Source organism: Rhinolophus hipposideros (genome assembly GCF_964194185.1).
Source record: "Rhinolophus hipposideros genome assembly, chromosome: 3".
NCBI classification, from domain to species: domain Eukaryota; kingdom Metazoa; phylum Chordata; class Mammalia; order Chiroptera; family Rhinolophidae; genus Rhinolophus; species Rhinolophus hipposideros.
Window position 1 is genome coordinate 40201096 of NC_138049.1, and position 20430 is coordinate 40221525.

A 20430-nucleotide genomic window follows, 5' to 3' on the forward strand; every position below is an offset into this window, starting at 1 on the left:
AGAAATGTGTGCTGAGTTTTAAAGTGTGAGTAGGACTTATACAGCATGCTGCAATGTTTTCTTAACTCTGGCACCATTCAAATTATCTTTCTTTACTATTCCATATCTCCTACCTTTCAATAGATCAATTTGAAGAAAACAAAACCTAAAACTAAAATTCATTGAGTACCTACGCTGTGCCATTATTTGAGAAAATAAAATGAGAGAACATCGATTTACTGAAAATAATTTCTCTTTTGAAGGGGTCTTTAGATCATTTGTCCCTTCATTCAACAAAGATTGAACACTTACTTTACACAAGGTTCTATGTGAGATGTTGGGTAGAAAATACCCTGTGGGCTTATAACTCATTGGGAGAGTTCAGACAAGAAAATAATGTCAAATATAAATGATAGAAAATAGCCTGCATATGGAATGGGGCATCTAACCCAGGCCTGGAGGTTGGGGTTGGATGTCAAAAGTTTTCAGATGCATGGGTGTCTTTGTATTTTGGTTGAAGAGTTGTAGTACCTTAAAGACTGAGCTTCTATATCACAGTTTATCTTCAGAAAGTATCCTAGAGCATCCAGAGCTCTGCCTAGCAGCATCTTGAAATTGAGGATCAGGGCTTTTTATGATGCCATTCATTGCTTTACTTTATTCATTTCTGAAGTCCAAAATATTTCCACCGAGAACATTAATAATCCACCAAAATAGTAATTTTGACTTTGAATGAGGGTGCCTTTGATTCATCAACAAGTCACATGCCTTCTGTGACGTTTTTCTTTGATTGTGCACTTGTTAGTATTTCCCTAAGAAGGCCAGTAATCAACATTCTATGCTTCATGAAGCCAATTACTTTAGTGGTTAAAATAGCAGAGCAATACTAGAAATACAAAGCCAGTTCTCTGCAAGGCTGCCCTCTGCAGACCACACACCACACCTCCCCGCCACCGCCACCAGATTTCCATTTCCTTATTTATATCATTTTAAAACTTCTTTATTTTTTGTGTATGTCTTGTATATGTCCTATTTCCCCTGAAGAATTTGTGGTAGAGTATATCAGACATAGAACTTTCTTTTTAGAAAAAGAGTGCATCATAAACTCTGGCTCCTTTACCTGCTTCTCCAGCAGCAACTTAAAAGAAAAGAGAATCCTCAGGTTCCTAAATCAAAGGAACCACTTTCTAGCCGCGACAAAGCAAAGCAGGAAGATGACAATTCTGTTAAGAAATCATTTTTGTTGTTGTATCTCAATTCACCAACCAACAGCCCAACAAACTGCAGCCCGGGTACACAGGTCGATTCTCTGTACACCTCCTTTCATAATCACCGTTTTCTTTAAGAAAATAAGAATCTAAAATGAGCAATGTGATGCCCATTGTTATAAATGCTTTAAATGGCGCTTTTCTCTTGTCATCAACAAAGGCATGCTCTCGGGTTGCAATTAACTATGAAGCAAGGGAGGTAACAATTATAGTCTCTCTGCATTGGACACAAATGAGTCCATTTATCAGCATTAGAGTTGCAAATGATCAATTTTCTAAAACCAGGGCAAGCAAGCACTTCATTGCCTATACTTCTTCCAGCTTGAGAACACCCAGCTTTCTCTAAGGAAGGTCAATCCAGAATGCATGTATCCCACTAAGGGCAGGAAATAAATGGGAAGCATCAAGGAAGGGAGGAAGTTTTGCTCGTTTGTTTGTTTGTTTTTCCTTTAATTAAGAACAATTTTGCCTGAACAGCACTTAAATCACATAAAATATTAGAATCAGAGGAGGTAAAAGAGGGTTAAATTTTATAGTCAAGTCACCATATTGACTATCACCTGCAGCTGAAGTGTTGTAATGAAACCATATACAGCTCAAGAAATTCGGAGGAGAAATCTTTGGGGGGGGAGCTGTTCTATAGGTGAATTCACACTTGCAGGTATAACTAGCTCATAGGTAATTCTGCAATGAATATTTTTATGTTCTTAGGTTATACCAATTCAATGTGGTTCCAAAATAAAAATGAAGCATATTAAAAATAAAGTATTCTTCATGAACCAATTCTGAGCCAAAAAAAAAAAAATGCATGGTAAGGAAATATAAGGGCTACCTTCACATAAGGAAGACAAATTATAGCTATCAGTCTGTGTGTGTGTGTGTGTGTGTGTGTGTGTGTGTGTGTGTGAGAGAGAGAGAGAGAGAGAAACAGAGCAAGACAAACAGATGGATAGACAAAGATTCATTACAAATAATATATAATATACATTATTTGGGAAATAATATATGTAATATATTACATGTTATATATATAAAAAGGAGAGATAGATGATGATATAGATATAGATATAGATATAGATATAGATATAGATATAGATATAGATATAGATATAGATATAGATATAGATATAGATATAGATATAGATACCGATAAAGATATAGATATATATCTCCTCAGAAAGATTCAGAAAGAAAAAGTAGGAGACAAAGAAAAGGTCAAGATACCATGGATCGATCATCTTCATTTGTCTGTCTTGTCTGGGATCTCATACATTTCTGAAGCAGTAATGACCCCAGACATTATGACGAAATTTAGAGGAAGCATTAAGGTGTGGCTGGGGTGCTTTGTTAAGCCAATTCCCCCATCAGCTGATGGGCTCAGTCCAAGCAAACACACAACCTTTGTAAGTACTGTGTTCTTGCTATGTGAATGCGGCTTTAAGACAAGCCCCCTGACCCTGCTTCCAATCTGATGGGTGCTCCTAACCCCTCCCTGTGGGCAATTCTGGATCAATCACTGAATGAAATAACCAGAATGTGAATTTCTTTCCAGCACTCACTGGGTGATGGTGGTTTTCATTTGGTTGGTTTTTGTGACGTTTCAGACTTACTTTATAACTAGTTAAAAGTTGACTTGCACTGTTTTCAAGGACAGATCACCTCCTTTTAGTGACTTGAATGCCACTCGCCAAGCATGGCAGTCCTGGTGGGAAAGCAGTTAACTCTGTGACGCTGCATTTGTCCTTTCTAGCTCTATCTGACTACACTCACCCTCCAGAACAGATCTCCCCCTTCCCATCCCCTGTCCTCCCCACACATATCTCCCTGCCAACTCATAAACCACACTATTTTCAAGCAGTCTCCCCACCCTGGGATTTTCCGCAGGCCCTCACTGCCCACCGGCATGCTGAGAAGTCTGTAAGGCGATCTGTCCAGGACAGGGTCCCTGTTTGCGAGCACGTTTCTCCCTCCTGCAGCAGGACCCAGATGGGGACAGAGCCTCCAGCCATCCCAGGGAACCCAGTGTCACAAAGGGCTCCTCTGATCCCGCTAGCATCTGGGCTTCCCCTCATTAGCACATTAAAGCTGCTCTGTCCCTTCCCTCTGAGCCTCTCTGTCTGTCCCTTTGCCGGCCTCTATGGAGCTTTTTAGGCCGACGCTCACTTTGAAACCTCTCCAGTTCAAGAGGCACGAACCCTTTCCCGAAGCCTGTCGGACTCTCCTTTACATACCACAGGTACCTTTACATACCACAGAAGCATCAGCACTCAGGGCGCTGTCCGACAGCAGGACCACATGCCTTCTGTCAGCTAGCCTTCCCAAGGTGAGCATTTCTTCAGACACGACCCAAAAATAAAGATTTAAATACATCTAGCTTTCAAAAAAACAAACACATTGAAATCAAGAGGCTTGTGCCTTGTTCATAGATGGGTGGGTTTCACTCCAGACTCTGACAAGGCTCAGGAGAGAAACGACAGGGCCAGAGCCATGTGTGCCTGTGTGCAAGTCCTCTGCGTACTAAGGGCACCAGTCAGCATTCATCACACACTTGGGGACAGCATAAAGACAGGAAAACCAGGGCTCCCGCCTTAATTTTGTGACCTGGATAACAATTGCACAGTCCTTGGCAGCTTTCCAAGCTCTCTGCCAGGTGTTATTGCATTTAAAAATCCCAAAAATGCAATGGCAAGTGAAGGGCTAAGGTTATTTTAACCGGTTTACAAATGAGAAAATGGAGGCCCCCAAAACTTAAGTCAGTTGCCTGAGACAAAACATGACTCCAATAGCCCACACACAAAATTTCTAAGTGACTTTTAATTTCCACTTCTCTTTCTCACATCCCACTCCCAAATATAATCAGGACCAAAATCCTACTGAGCGCCCTCACATATGCCCAATATCCTCACTTGTCAAAGCTGAATTCACTGATGGTTCTTTCTGGAGTGTTGCTTGGGTTAACCCTTTCCAAGGCATGCTCTAATTAGCAGCTTCTTTCTGCCCATCATACCCCCACCTCGTCTCCCCTACAAATGTCAAATAAACTCATAACACTGCTCTTAAATCCTACTCTATTTCTTTAGTATGCAGTCTTTCTAAAGACTCTTCAAAATAACAAGTTCCCACTTCTCTCTGTATAAACATTCTAGCCCTCCCCCACTACCTAGCACCTTGATTCCCAATTGAGATCCTTGCCTCAGATTTCATGAAGTCATACCGTGTTTCCCTGAAAATAAGACCTAGACAGACCATCAGCTCTAATGCATCTTTTGGAGCAAAAATTAATATAAGACCCAGTATTACATTATATTATATTGTATTATATTATATTATACACAGTCTTATAGTATCTTAAAATAAGACCAGGTCTTATGTTAAGTTTTGCTCCAAAAGACACATTGGAGCTGATGGCCTGGCTAGGTCTTATTTTCGGGGAAACATGGTAGAAGCCACCTGCTAGAAACTGCCTTTCATTCCCACCACAAAATCTACCAAATAACTATCATTTACACCCACACTCTGTCTCCCCTCCTGTATCAGGGAGAGTGCCCTGGCACCTCTCAAAGATCCACGCCTCCTCCTTGTGCTTTGAATCCCACCATCTTAGCCTTCTTAAGCCTTCTTCTCCTTCCTTTATCTTATTTCTTCTTGCACATGCAAATTTTTCCCTCTCTACTATATCATTCCCATCAGCACATAGTCTTTTTGTAATATTTCCTCTATTAAAAGGACTCTCCTTTGACTTTGCTCCTGGCTAACGCAAAACATCTGAAAAGTTGTGTCTGAACCCCTCACTTCACATTCCTTCCCCAAACCATTTCATCCAGGCTTCCATCTGCACCACCACTCTCAACCTGTGCTTGTCACAGCCTCAAGGTTCTCTGTGTTGCCAAACCGCTGATCATTTCTGCGTCCTTCTCTTAATTACGCTCAGCAGTCAACGGATGATTTCCTCCCCCTCGAAACACTTCCTCCTTTCTTTGGCTTCTGAATACCACACTGTCCTGTTTTCCCTACTACTTCAGATTCCTCCTTCTCCAGTCCTTTTGCTGTTCTTCCTTGTTGGATTCTGAAGTTGGTGTGCTCCCCAGACTGACTTTGGGACCCTTCTTCTCTTCTAACTACACACTGTCTCCAAATGATCTCATCCAGGACCAACCCAATGACTCCCAAATCCAAATCTCCAGCCCTTGATATCTCCTCGGAATCCCATACTCCAGCTGTCATTTGATATTTCCACCAGAAATAGCTCATGTGATGTGCCAAACTCTTGCTTTTCTAACCACAAACATGTTCCTCTCTGTCTTTCCCATCTTACACAAGGGAACCATCACTCACCCAATGTCCAAAGCCCCCAAAGAGGGAATTTTCCTTTATTGTTTCCCTCAGTGGCTCATCAAATCACTCACCCAGTCCCATAGATTCCCAGTCCCAATGCAAATCACTGCAAAACACAATTGTTTCCCTCCACCTCCATTGCTACCTTCCTCCAGTCTAAGCCTTCAACATCTTTCCTCTAGTAGCCACTTACCTCTCCTGCAATCCATTCTCCAACAGCAACCAGACTGGTCTTTTCAAAACAATAACCAGATACTCTTCTGCTAAAACCTTCCGGTTGCTCCCCATCCCACTTATAATAAAACCCAAGCTCCTCTCTTGCTTTATGAGGCCCTAAAATATCTCACACCTGCTTCCCTCTACGATTCGCTCCCCTCCCTCTTTCCCCAGCTTCTTTGCACTCCAACCTTTTTTTCTTTCAGTTCATTATGCCTGCTTATCTCATCTTGGCATCTCTGCCTGGAATATACTTCATTCTGTCCTTCAAATGGCCAGCTTCTTCTGGTCATTTGCCCTTAGCTTAAATGTCACCAGAGAGAGGGACTTCTTCTGACCACTCAAGTAAAAGTACCACCCATTATTTCTCTGTTCACATCATCCAACTTTAATTATCTGTATAGTATTTAGCACAATGGGATATCTTTCTTATGTATTTGTTTGTTGTCTGCCTCCAACTAAGAATGTAGCCTCCATGAGAGTGGAGGTCTTTATGTCTTGTTCCCAGCAGTATTCCCAACATCTAGATGGTGCCTCTCACCTGGTTCAATAATTATTTGTTAAATGGACAAATCCCTCTTACTGTGGGCTCCCCGTAGCTTAAAGTGAAGCCACACCAGTGGTCCAGCCACTCACACTGACCCTCCTTTTTGTCACTCAGATCTAGAATCTGTTCTCTTTAATTTTGTTATCCCTGAGAGGCAGCATTCTTCACTGTAGCCCATAATGGGGATGCTATGCTGTCCTTGCTCTTCACTTCCAAATACTTTGCCTGCCTAACATTCCAGGGAACCCCATTAAGGTGGAAGCCCAAACTGAACTCCAGGTGATTGGGTTGAATCCTTGATACTTAACAAAGCTATTGTCAGGCCTAACCGGCTGCTTTCACACCCTTGGCTGGGATGCAGAGCTTTCTAGGGCCATGACTAGCACCAGCCTCATGTTACCATTATTTCATGATAAGATGCACTTCCAGAATCCAGACTCACTGCTGCTTCCACTTAAATGCTGGGCTGGGATCAGTGCTTCTCAAACTATCAACTGGAAAATATCAGTTGTTTTTTTTCATTTCATTGCAGACAATACTTTATAAAATACAATAAAAAATAAATTACTAGAAAAATAAAATGGCAAGAAACCAAAAACTTACTATAATACATGACCGAATATTTTAATATTAGAAAAGACATAAAACTAGTCTGTCAAATTGCTGTAGATATTTGCAAATGCTTACTGCCGGCCGCTGTTCTTCTCACAGTCTGGTGCCACACTCTGAGGAGCTGCCCGCTGTCTTCCTGGTTGCCCGTCCTCTCCAAGCAGCACCACAGGTCTCTTGTGCCCTAGTGGACAGATCTCTTCCTTGTAGAAACTTTTAAATAACATTTCAGCAAGTGAGTATTAAACACCCACTTGTTCCAGGAACTGTTGGGGGCCCTCCCAAAAGCAATCTAATCTAATCTTCCTCTCCTTGACCGTGGTTCAGATTCTGTTCAAATCACAGCACTTCCCTCTTTTCATCCTGGCTGCCTCCATCCCTTTTAGACTCCTATCGTATCTCCCCTAATTGTCTATAGTTGTCCCCTAACCGATCCCCTCACCTCCAGTCCTCTCCTCTCCATCTGTCCTATAGATTTTTACCAGAATATCATGTCGAGGCACATCTCTGATCATGTTCTTACTCTAGTCAATAACTTGGAATAATCATAACCTGCAGAATGAAGTCTAAGGCTTCCCATTATGTGACTCCATCCTATAATTCTGGCCTTAATTCACTCTACTGCCTTTTGTACCTACACATACTGTTGTCAAACAGGACTCTTAATCCTCCTCTAATATCTTACCCCACATTTCGTTTATCCTTTCTTTCATGTAGCTTCTCGAGCATGTTTTATCCTACCCATCTGCTATGGACTGAATGTCTGCATCCCCTAAAATTCATGTGTTGAAGTCCTAACCCCCAATGTGATGGTATTTGGAAGTGGGGCCTCTGGGAGGTAATTAGGTTTAGATGAAGTCACGAAGGTGGAGACCCCACGAGGGGATTGGTATCCTTAGAAGAAGAAACAGGAGATACTGATCTCTCTCTCTCATGACTGCCCTCTCACCCTCTATCTTCCCCTGGCCCTCCCCCTCCCCCCACGTGAGGGTGCAGCAAGACAACTGTCTGCAAACCAGAAAGAGGGCTTGCACCAGAAACCAAATCTGCTGACACCTTAATCTCTGACTTCCCAGACTGCAGAAGTTAGAAATAAATGTTTGTTGTTTAAACCACCCAGTCCATGGCATTTTGTTATAACAGCCCAAAATGACCAAGATACTATGTGTTTCAATGCCAAGGGCAAATGCCATCCATGAACCCCTGAACCCTCCTGTCCTATCTTCTGACTAGTGTGGTCTTTCCTTCCTCTGTGGTCTTATAAAAGCACTTAGTTGTACAACCACAAAAATTGGTTTCCCTGTCTATGAAAGGATGATAGTGACAACTTTTGTTATTATGAAAATAACATATGATGTAAAACTTGATAATACAAAATATATGTTTTATAATGTAAAATGTAAGAATTTGAGCCACTGTCTAAATGCTAATTTTTAACTGAAACACTCTCATTAGATTGTATCAAATTACATAATAAAGCATACAGTCCTTCCACCATTTCATCCTCATATTCTTGTCATATTTTAAATCTCTCTTACCTGCAATATACAAACATGTGCCCAGGCTCCCTCAAAGCTTTATATGCACTGTCAGACTTTTAATATTGTCAGGAAACTCTGTTTTTTGGGGTCATATGGCAATGACCTTGATAGCTCACCTTGAAATGGCATGATGGGATTTAAATCTTTCCTTTTTCTTCTAACACCCAGAAGGTAGATGAATATTAATGGCTAGTCATCCTTTTTTTTTAAAGTCCTGAGTAAAACAAATTGTATTATATTCATCAAGAAAGATCTGCCTCTTGACTGTGTACACTTCAAGTAATTTGATTATGGGTTTAGTTTTCTCTTGAGTAGTTTTCCTACAAGTGAAACAGTTAAATTGTGCGGCTTTTTTGTGCACCTCTGTTAGATCTGCTTGAAAATCTAATCATTTTTGAGAGGTGATGTTATCTTTATTTCTACTACACTTAAATTGCCCCCTTGATAGATTATGTTGAAAGGGTAATAACAGTTAGAAACTCCACCAATGGCACCCAAAAGTCCACGTTAGCCCAGACCTATCTGGTTCATCTCTATGACCCAGCAGTGCCCAAAATATAGTAAGCACTCAATAAATGCTCATTGAATTAATGAATGAACGAATGAATGAATGAATGAATCAGAAACCAGTGAAGTACTTGTCTTGTATGATAGATCACCTAGAGCTATCTCAAAGTCAAGAATGATTAGGCATTACAGCCTTGTCACTCTAAATCTGGATATAATTAGCATGATTTGGTTTTTAAAATCTTTGAAGTGCTTATTCAGTTGTAGTTGTTTTCCTTAATTAATTTGTTAAAATGGCAGGACTTGGTGATTCATAATATCAGAACTTGTAAAATGGTATTTAAACTATCTTTTAAATAATCATCACAGAGTCACTTAGGTGAATTTTCTTGAAAGAAATTTTAGAATTTAAATCCAATAGAATACAATATTTTTTAAATGTTTTTAAACATTTTTTTAAGAAAACAGTTTCTAAGACATATGTATTTTTATTGCTTTCCTTGATACTTCCTGTGAAATTTCTTCTTAGCTATTGTACTTTTAAGTAGTTCCTGTATCAGGTCAAGATGACAGAATGAGAAGTTTAATATGGATTGCATATCAAACAACTTATTTATATGACTTCAGTATATAGACAATTGGAAACATACAATTAGGTGTTATGAATAAATATTCAGATTACAGATTATAATGATTCACTCTCAGTAGCAGCACACAGCCAGCTACCTAGTTAGATTTCGAGGTTTAGGCCAAGAATAATGTTTCATCACATATGTGTCCTCCAGGAGAGGTCTCCGGACACAATAAATGATTAAGAATAAATGAATATAGAAACAGTCAACAGAGTGAAAAAGTAATCAACAGAATGGGAGAAAACATTTGCAAACCATATATCTGATAAGGGGTTAATATCCAAAATATATGAACAACCCCTACAATGGAACAAAAATAAATAAATAAATAAATAAAACCCCCACACAATCCAATTTCTAAATGAGCAAAGGAACTGAATAGACGTTAAAACACACACACACACACACACACACACACACACACACACACACACACACAGCCAACCAGCATATGAAAATTTGTTCAACATCACTCATCATTAGGGAAATGCAAATCAAAACCACACTGAGATACCACTTCTCACCTCTTAGGATGACCACTATCAAAAACAAGCAAACAGCGGTGTCTTGTTTGGCTCTGGATGGCTCAGTTGGTTAGAGCGCAGCTCTTAACAACAAGGTTGCCAGTTCAATTCCCACATGTGATGTGGGCTGCGCCCCCTGCAACTAAAGATTGAAAACAGCGACTGGACATGGAGCTGAGCTTCTCCCTCCACAACTAGATTGAAGAACGACTTGGAGTTGATAGGCCCTTGGAGCTGATGGGCCCACACTGTTCCCCAATACTCCCCAATAAATCTTTAAAAACAACAAACAAGCAAACAAACACAGAAAGTAACAAACACAGAAAGTAACAAATATTGGCCCCAAATGTAGAGAAATAGGAACCCTGTGAACTGTTGGTGAGAATGTAAAATGGTGCCACTGCAATGACAAAACAGTATAGAGGTTATTCAAAAAGTTAAGAATAGAATTATCATATGATCCAGCAATCCCATGTCTGGGTATAAGTCCCCCAAAATCAAAAATAGAATCTTGAAGAGATATGTGCACATTCATGTTCATTGCAGCTTTATTCACAACAGCCAAGATATGGAAGCAGCCTAAATGTCCATCAACAGATGAATGAATAAAGAAATTATTGTATATACATACAATGGAACATTAGCCTTTAAAAAAAAAAACAGGAAATTCTGCCATTTGCAACAATGAGGATGAACCTTAAGAATATAATGCTAAATGAAATAAGCAAGTCACAAGAACACAAACACTGCATGATTCCATTTATGTGAGGTATCAAAAATAGTCAAACTCTTAGAAAGTAGAATGGTAGTTGCCAGGGTTCGTGGGGAAGGGGAAAAGAAGAGTTGTTTTTCAAAAGATACAGAGTTCCAGTTTTGCAATACGAAAAAAATTCTAGAGATCTGTAGCATAACAATGTGTATACAGCTAACACTGCTCTACTGTGTACTGAAAAATGTTTAAAATGGTAAATTTTATGTTATGTGCTTTTGACTATTAAAATATTAATAAATGTGTACTTGTATATGTTCATGCCACAGTCAAGAAATATGCCAATTATTTATGGGGTATTTTTGCATGTGTCTATTGGAGTTTGACTTCCCAAGCATACTTTTTTAGAAACATAGTCAATAATTAATGTGGTTGAACAATGTACAGTGAATGTTCATTGGCCTGAAAACATATGAATGAGAAAGCTAAACTAAGACCTGATGGTAACCCTTTCATGTTCTACTTGTATAAGAAATGGCAATTAAATAATAAAACAGCTCTTGCATTAAGTAACTTTATAACTGTATGGGCAGCTGACTCAGTTTCCTATATCATCCACATCAATAGCAATATACAGTAAAAATAGACAGCTTTTATGATAGCCCTGAGGCACTGAAAGATCTTGAGGTAGTAAAATGTCAAAGAAAAATTACAAGAAGGTAGGTCCATTTTCTTACACATTAGTTACTTAAAAATGCGTCATCTTTATTCAAGGTAAATCAAATATTCCTTTAATGTAAACTTTCATTTCTCCAAGTTCTGTGCATAAAAATAAGGATACTGGATGATCTTTTATTTTTATAATTGTATCCCTTCATTAAAAAATAAATGCATCCTTCAGACATTCTTTGTTTACTACTGATCTTATAAACGTCTGTTTTTAGTCACACCACCCAGTTCCATTTGGCACATTTTGTATCAATTATCCTCATTACTAGTTGATCTTCCCCCTTTCTTTTTGACATCTGTTAAGAGGAGCGGTTTGAGGAGGAGCCTCAGTATCGTTTTTTTTTAATCAAAGGCTTCCCACTTGATAAAAAAATCATCTAAATTATAATATCTGTCTTCATCAACTGTATCTAACACTTAGTTCAAGCATAACCCTGCTCCCTGGCAGTCATTCTGTTGGTTCACCATGTTCTGTCCATTTTGTTTAATAACTCAGATAATATATATATACATATGGTAACTTCCCACATGGACATTGATTTTATGTAGGCTTGCTCCCAGCTCTCATGTAGCCTCTTTAATGCTCCTTGGCTTTCAATTCAAAAGTTTCATAAATTTGAAAATTAATAAAATCAATCAAAATGTAAGTTGGAAATCCATTAGTGCCAAATCAAATGAAGAGATGACTGTGGGTCACACTACTGATTCCATTCTGATGATTAAACTTTCTCACTACAAGATTCAAAAAGGCAGACACCCCTTTATAACTTGAGACAACCCAATATATCTCTTAGTAGGAAGAAAGCGACTCAAAACTAGAAGTTCATAGTTATTTTTGTGAAAATCCAAAATAATATTCAAGTGGGAAAAGATAAATAAAACCACACACATACAAAACACAAAACAAGTTATCATTTGTTTTCACAAACATTCATTAAGTAATCATGTTAGAAGAGAAAATCTTTGGATACTATATAGATCACTATCTATTCCTGTATGTTTCTGAGAAAACTATTGGTATCCGCAGATTCTGTGAGAGGGTCATCACCTGTCTGCTTGAAGTATTTTCTTTTTTGTCATATCTTGCTCACCCATGGCAGGGTAATAAATAGCATTCCATGCTAAGAAATAAATGAAGAAGAATTTGCCATAATTTTTTCATTGTTTGAACCAACACATTATTCTAAATCTTCAGAAATTCAGGAGGTAACAATTAGCTTAGCATTTAAATTAGTAGAAATATCTTGGCTGTAGAGGCACACACAGGAGGAATGAGGGGATCCCAGCCCCATATCAGGCTCCGAAAAGCAGGGTTCCATTGCAAGGGAGAAAAGTCTCCATAACTTCTGGTTGTGAAAACCAGCAGAGATTGTGGTTGAGTGAGATGGAGGGAGGCTGGAGTCCCAGGCGCCCTTATGAAAGGGACTATGCATGGACTTAATGGCTGACAGACTTACTCACTCTGAGTTCCAGTGTTGGGACAGTGGCTCAAAGGGTGACAGGGACATACAGGAAGGAAATGAACTATCTGGCTTCAGAGCAAGGGCACTGGCTATCACCTTTTGTCTGCCCCACCCTAGTGATTCCCTGAGACTATGCCCCATCCAATTTTCAGGTACCCGCAAGCCACTTCCAATGGCTTTTCCATACAAACAACCTGTCTTAGCTCATGCTGCATACTTTCATAAAATCTCTCAAAGTTTCACAAAACCCAAAGAAGCAATGTCTGGCTTCAGTGTGTCTTATTCCTCTTGCTGAGAAGCCCTAAGCTCAGCACTAGCAGCAGCCAGCCTTGGTTGCAGCTTGACCTCTCAAGGCACCTCCAAGACAACTTGGGTGGTGGCCATCTGCAGATTGCTCTGTGGTTCCTGCCAAGTGGCCCAGGCAGGCCACAGGCTGTGGCTGAACTTAGTCTTCAGCAGATCACCTCCCAGGAGACCCCAGGCCTGGCAACCCTGGTGACCAGCTTCAGACAAAGCCAGAGAACCACCCAGCTGCCTCCAAGGACAACACACACAAAGGGCATACTGGGCAGGTGCCAGAGCCCTGCTAAAGCAAACCCTGCTCTGTAGGGGCAGCCCTTACACCACAGCTCCTCCACTGTAGTCACGACCAGTCCTCACTACCAATTAGCCTGTGGATCAAACCCTCCCAATGATGTGCAAACAGTGACCAAGGCTCAACTCAACAGGAGGGCACACACAACCCGTACAAGGGACACATCTGGAGCACCCAGCTCTGGTTACCAGGGAGACTGAAACACTGGGTCTCACAGGACACCTACTAGATAAAGCTACTCAACTAAGACTGAGAAGCATAGCAGCTTTACCTAATACATAGAAACAAACACAGGGAGGCAGCCAAAATGGAGAGACAAAGAAACATGTCCCAAATACAAAAAAAGTACAAAGCTCCAGAAAAAGAACTAAATAAAAGGAAGACAAGCAATCTACCAGACACAGAGTTCCAAACACTGCTTATTAGGATGCTCAGTGATCTCATGGAGAACTTTAACAAAGAGATAGAAAACATAAAAATGGAAATAGGAAACAAAAAATGATTTTATTTATCTTTTCCCGCTTGAATATTATTTCAGATTTTAACCAGTCAGAAATAAAGAATATAATAACTGAAATGAAGAACACATTAGAGGCAATCAACTGTAGATTAGATGAAGCAGAAGATCAAATCATCAGTTTGAAAGATAAGGTAGCAGAAAACACCCAATCAAAACAGCCAAAAGAGAAAAGAATCCAAAAAAGTGACAGTTTAAGGGGCCTCTGGGACAACACCAAGCGTATCAACATTCCCAGTATAGGGGTACCAGAAGGAGAAGAGAGAAAGCAAGAAATTGAAAACCTATTTGAAGAAATAATGACAGAAAACATCCCTAACCTGGTGAAGGAAATACATATACAAGCCCAGGAGGCATAGAGAGTCTGAAACAATATGAACCCAAAGGGAACCACACCAAGACACACCGTAATTAAAATGCCAAAGGTTAAAGAAAGAGAATCTTAAAAGCAGCAAGAGAAAAGCAGTTAGCTACCTACAAGAAAACTCCCATAAGACTGTCAGCTGATGTCTCAACAGACAATGTGCAGGCCAGAAGGGATTGGCAGGAAATATTCAAAGTGATGAAAAGCAAGGACCTACAACCAAGATTACTCTTGCCAGCAAAGCTATCATTTAGAATCGAAGAACAGATAAAGAGATTCCCAGACAAGAAAAAGCTAAAGAAATTCATCACTACCAAACCAGTATTACAAGAAATGCTACAGGGACTTCTTTAAGAAGAAAAAAGAAAGTTCAAAAATATGAATGATAAAATGGCAATAAATATATATTTATAACAATTACTTTAAATGGATTAAATGTTCCAAACAAAAGATAGGGTGGATGAATAGATAAGAAAACAAGACCCTTACATATGCTGCCTACTAGAGACTGACTTCAGAACAAAAGACACACAGAGACTGAAAGTAAAAGGATGGAAAAAAGACATTTCATAAAAATGGAAAAAAGAAAAAATCTGAGATAGCAATAATTATACCAGACAAAATGGATTTTAAAAGAAAGGCTATAATAACAGACAAAGAAGAACCCAGCAATCTTACTTGCGGGTATTTACCTGAAGAAACCCAAAGTGCTACTTTGAGGGGATGTGTGTATCCATGTTCATTGCAGCATTGTTTATAATGGTCAAGATGTGGAGACAGCCTGGGTATCTATTAATGGATGAAGGATAAAGAGTAGGTGGTATATATGTACTCGGAATATTGCTCGGTTATGGAAGAGAATGGATTCTTGCCATCTGCATTGGAATGGATAGACCTGGAGGATATTGTGCTGATTGGAGTCTGTCAGACAGAGAAAATCAGATGCAATGTGATTTCTCTATTATGTGTAATCTAAAGAACTAACTACCTAAATAAATAAGACAGAAACAAATCCATAGACACAGAGAACATTTTGCTGGTTGTCAGATGGGAAGAGGACTGGGGGGAAGTGAGAAAGGGGAAGGATTAAGAAGTCCGAATTGGTAGTTACAAAATAGTCACAGAGATGTAAAGTAAAGCATAGGGAATATAGTCAATAATATGGTAATAACTAAGCATAGTGCCAGGTGGGTACTAAACTAGTTAGGGGGATCACTTCTTAAATTATATAACTGTCTAAGCACTATGCTGTATACCTGAAATTAATATAAAATAATATTGAATATCAAAATAAATTTAGAAAAAACAATTTTGAATAGGAGTGGGGGGTTATATAACATGTTCATTAACTGCTTAAAAAAATTATATAGCACCTTTTCTTTCACCAAAGTCTTGGACACTATCATATTCTAATCTAATTACTTTACAGGAAGTCAGTAGTTAATCAGTGCGATGCCCCAACTGCCATGTACAAATTATAGTAATCCAGCTCTAGAAGTGTTTAAAGAAGGGGGAAAGATATGGAGCTATATGGAGAAAATCAAATGATGCAGGATTTAAGGCAAATTTCATTAAGGTAATACTACATTTTTATTCTAAGCTTCTTTAGAGCAAGCACATTTAATTAATTATTAGTCTGCACTTCTCTTTTTATCTATCCCTAGGTAGACAGGTCATACATAGCATATGTGTTTGCATTTGTTCCTCTGGGTTGGCAGGTAGCTATTGTTACAGACTGTGACAATTGACAGGCAGTTCACCAGGCTTGCGTTGCTCAGTCTAATACTCCTTGAATAAGTGCACCATCCTCAGTCTCCCAGTACTGCCTCATTGGCCCAATGGGATGCTAATAATTAACTGAGACTGGTGCAACACCCCATTGTGAAGAGACCACTGGCCAGCTCACAGCAATAGAACATCACCAACCATATATCTGCATACCAAAAATTGGAGGGAAATGTTTTTATATCGACTCCAGATTTGCAGCCTCACTTTCTGCTAGTAGCTAAGTTGCTGCATGGCAGAGGTACATAGTTAAAAGGAAACAACTCAAGCTCAAAAGACTGAGTTGATAGGGCAATGCAGAGGAAGGAAAGAGAGGAAAGAGGAAGATGAAAGAAGAAGAAAAACTAGGAAAAAGTGATCATAAGTTTTTAGAAAATTAACAAAGACGCTTACAATTTGGCCCCAATGGGCCAGACTTACAGTCATTACCAACTAAGCCAACACACGTGGAGGGATCAGAGAGGAGCCACACTTAAGCACTGAACAAGATCTCTAAAATTCCACTCTCCCCCGACTCCTGCTTTGACTTAGAGCCCAGTCACTCAGCACTCCTACTAACACATCTACAGACATAATCAAGCCCATGAGCATGCTAATGACATTATTCCATCAAGAACTTTACATTTATTCTGATATTTTTTCAGTCTTCTTACCAAAGGTAAGAAGAAATATTTCCTTCTTATCCTTTAAGGATAAGGAAAGACCATTTACTCAATACAAAATATTATTGAACAAAAAAATATTGAACATTCTGAAGAACTCTGAAAGACAACTAAATATTGTAGTTGAAGTCTTAAAGCTATAACCCTAGGGTTCCATTCACAGAGGTACCTGCAATTAAATATCATTGACCCAACCTTTCAGTCTAAGTTCCTCCTCTATAAATTAGGAATAGTGCAACTCAGGTCACATATCACTGAAGGCTTAATAAAACACAAAGTTCTTCCATGATGTACTATGACTTCAGTTAATATGCTGTGATACTCCCACAAACCCAGCTTAGACAAGAGAAATCTGTTGAATAAATGAATTTGCTCAGAGCTTTACACTTTCCCAAGTGTTTCTTCAGTATTCTCTCATTTAATTTTCAAAACCACGATAAGAGAGATAAGATAATTATTATAAAACACATTTTACACACGAAGAAACCAAGGCCCAAGGAGATGAACAGCTCTTCTCCAAGCCACATGGCTAGTGGTGGAGGAATGATGACAACCCAAGTCCCCTCACTCCTACCTCAGTGATCTTGTCATTCTGGACTTCATTAAATATCAAGGAAAAACCTGCACAGTCAATAATAACTTATAATCAAGCAAAGATAAATGAACTATTGCACCATTTTTTCCAGATTGATGAGGGAAATTAATAATTAACATTCTGCTTAAAAATTTAAACAGCCAATGCCAAGGCATTGAAAACCATAGGTAATCATAAAGAATAAGCACATAATATGTACTGAGCCAGCATCTTCTTGATTTATTCTTCTCATTATTTTTTAAATGTAATATTTTGGAAGGTGATATTCTAAGCTACAAATCAAAGGAAAGGCTTGGCTTTCTATTACCAACTCATGTCTCACTTCAGAGTGAATTTCTTCTTGTTTGACAATAAATGGAAACATACAAAAGTACCCACAAGTAAGCTAATATAGATATTAAGTCTTCACAAGGGATTCTTGAATGGTTTGGGATTTGATATAACTAAATTAAACCATACTCCTAAAATAAGGAGATTTTTCAAGCTGCTATTTCTGTACGTATTTTGTGCTCCCACTAGAGAGCTTCAAGCCCTAAAGTGCTCTGTGTGAATTCCCTGGGGGAATCTTGGCTACCCAACACAGTACCACCCAGAAACCTGTATGAACAGAGCGACCTTAAGCGTTACCCCTACAGATGCATGGAAAAGCACACACGTACACAAATAAAAACACAAAACCAGTTCTCTACGTGATTTTTAAGTGTCAGCTCTTTAACCATTTCAAGTTACTCAAGTAGAAAAAGTCCCTTTCACATCACAGTCGAATCAGGGGTGCCAAGAGGGAGCCCCATCTTCACGTCAGCCAGGTTCTCATCCTAAAACGCCTCGTCCTTGGTCCATCTACTGATCAGATTCCAGCACTGGAAGAGCCAGTGATTGGCATTTGCCTCCTCTGGATTTACTCGGCTTTGGAATAACCCGGCGCTCCCTTCTCATACCCTTCCCGCAACATTTTTGCACTTTGTGTGGGTCTGATCCAGGCCTCTAGCCTCCTTTCTTTGCTCCCAGCCGGCAAGAGTCGCAGTGGCAACTGAAGTGTAGGGCAGGAGAAGTGGGTCCCTTTGCCTGCCTGCTAGGGCGGTCCCTTCGACCCCATCCCCTGGCAAGGGGGGTCCGAGACAGCGGGGCGGGGCGGGTGACAGCGCAAGGCCCGCGATTTCCACACCCTTCCCGCAGCCCCTCGCCTTCCCACCTCCGCCCGGGCCACCCCCGGGGTCCCCTCTGGCCCCTGAGCGCAAATCTGGGGTACGAGCGGGAAGGGGAAGTGAGGCAACATGCGTGTGCCGTAGTGTGAGTGCAAACGCACAGCACTAGGCAGGCAAAACCCCGCCTCTCCCCGAACTCCCGCCTCGGACCAGCCGGTGCTCCAGGGCTTCCCGCTCTGGGACAAAGCTGCTGCGGCCTCTCCAGGAGCGCCGGGCGCGTGGTCGCTGGGTCTGCTCGGTCCCGACCCCATCCCGAAGGGCCTCCCGGCCTCCCAGCGCGGCGAGAGGGGACCCCGGGTCTGGCCTCCGCAGCCCCTGCCCAGCGCCCCGCCGCCACTCACCTGTTCAACACTTTGCGGATCCTCTGGCGCACGCCAGCCCGGGAGGAGGCGGACAAGCTGCCGCCGCCGCCGCCTCCCTCAGCCGGCAGGTTTTCCATAGTGGTCACCACATGGTTCGGCGGGGCCGGCGGCGACGGCTGCAGCTGCTGCTGCGGCGGCTCCGGGGGGATCATCGCGGCGAGGGCTGCGGCGCGGCGGCGATCAGAACACAGCCCGGCGCATCGTGCGCCGGCCCCGGGCCCTGGAACGCGCGGAGGAGCCGGCGGGCGGCCGCGGCCCCGGGAGTCGGTGCTGCCTGCGAAGCTGCGCGGCGCGGAGGCTCCGCGGCTACGGCTGCCGCCGCCCAGCCCACCGCGCACTCCTCTCCAGTCCCAGGGCGCTCGCCCCGCCGCCGCCTCCCGCCCTACCTCTTCCTGAGACGCTTCCCCAAGTCCTGGCACGCCCGGCGAAGTGGCTGTGAAGGGGGTCGCGCGGGGGCGCACAGCTGTCCGTGGTCTCGGGAGACCCCCACGGAGAGAAGGGATGGGGCTCCCGGCTTCCCCTTCTCTCCCGGCGCTCAGGTCTCCTCTGGACGAGCGCCGCCTGAACCTGTCCCCCACTCGCTCCCAAAGCTGCCGACTGTGTCTCACGGAGTGAGAGACAGAGAGTGAATCAGGACTGCCGGGCGGGGGCGCCGCGGAGGCGGCCGCGACAAAGGGGGGGACTAGGGAGGGGGACACGCGCCTTCTGGTTTCGCAAGAGGGCGCTCCGGAGGTGCCTCACTGCCCGCGACCCTCCTCTCCCCTGTCCACGGCGGCCCAGGGTCTGGGTTGTAGTGATGGTTTTGTTTTATTGTTCTTTCCGTGCGTGTCTGGGGATAGATCCTCCCTCTTTAGCCGGCGAGGACTCCTTCTTCTGCCGAGACGCCAAGGAATCTAGCACCACCTTCCCGGACAGCGACAGGACGCGGACACACTTGCTGGCTCCGGATTAAAAACCCAAACTCGAGTATCCTAAGTATTACACCAACACTCACCATAATGGGCTTGGGAGAAATGGGAGGAGAAGCAATTTCTCGCGAAGAATTCATTCTGGGAACTGGAAGAAGAATACCTGACCAACTCCACGTCTCCGTTTCGCAGAGCTGTGAAAGGAATGTAGGTAGCTTTGAGATCTAATTGTGCCTCCAAAACTTATTAGCAGAGAGACTCTAAGTGATTTACTGGAATTCTAAGGTACATTCTCCTCTGTGCAGCGGGGCTACTTGTGTCCCCACCCTCCCACCCCCCCACCCCCGTGGTGTTGCTAAGAGTTAAATGAGGTAAAGC

The 20430-nt window shown here is 41.7% G+C and overlaps 1 protein-coding gene across 3 annotated transcripts in view; it reads right to left on the reverse strand.

The window, feature by feature from the left end:
• SLC35F1 (solute carrier family 35 member F1) overlaps nt 1–19748 on the reverse strand; it is a 385011-nt gene extending 365263 nt beyond the window's left edge. The window contains exon 1 of one of the 3 annotated variants that reach the window (XM_081038689.1): nt 19124–19748. In XM_081038689.1, coding sequence (XP_080894815.1) covers nt 19124–19296 — 173 coding nt within the window. In that variant the 5' untranslated portion in view covers nt 19297–19748. Of the gene's footprint in view, nt 1–10158; nt 10198–19123 lie in introns of those variants that run through there. The other 2 variants (XM_081038691.1, XM_081038692.1) reach the window with 2 other exon arrangements.
• Nucleotides 19749–20430: the final 682 nt, after the last annotated feature.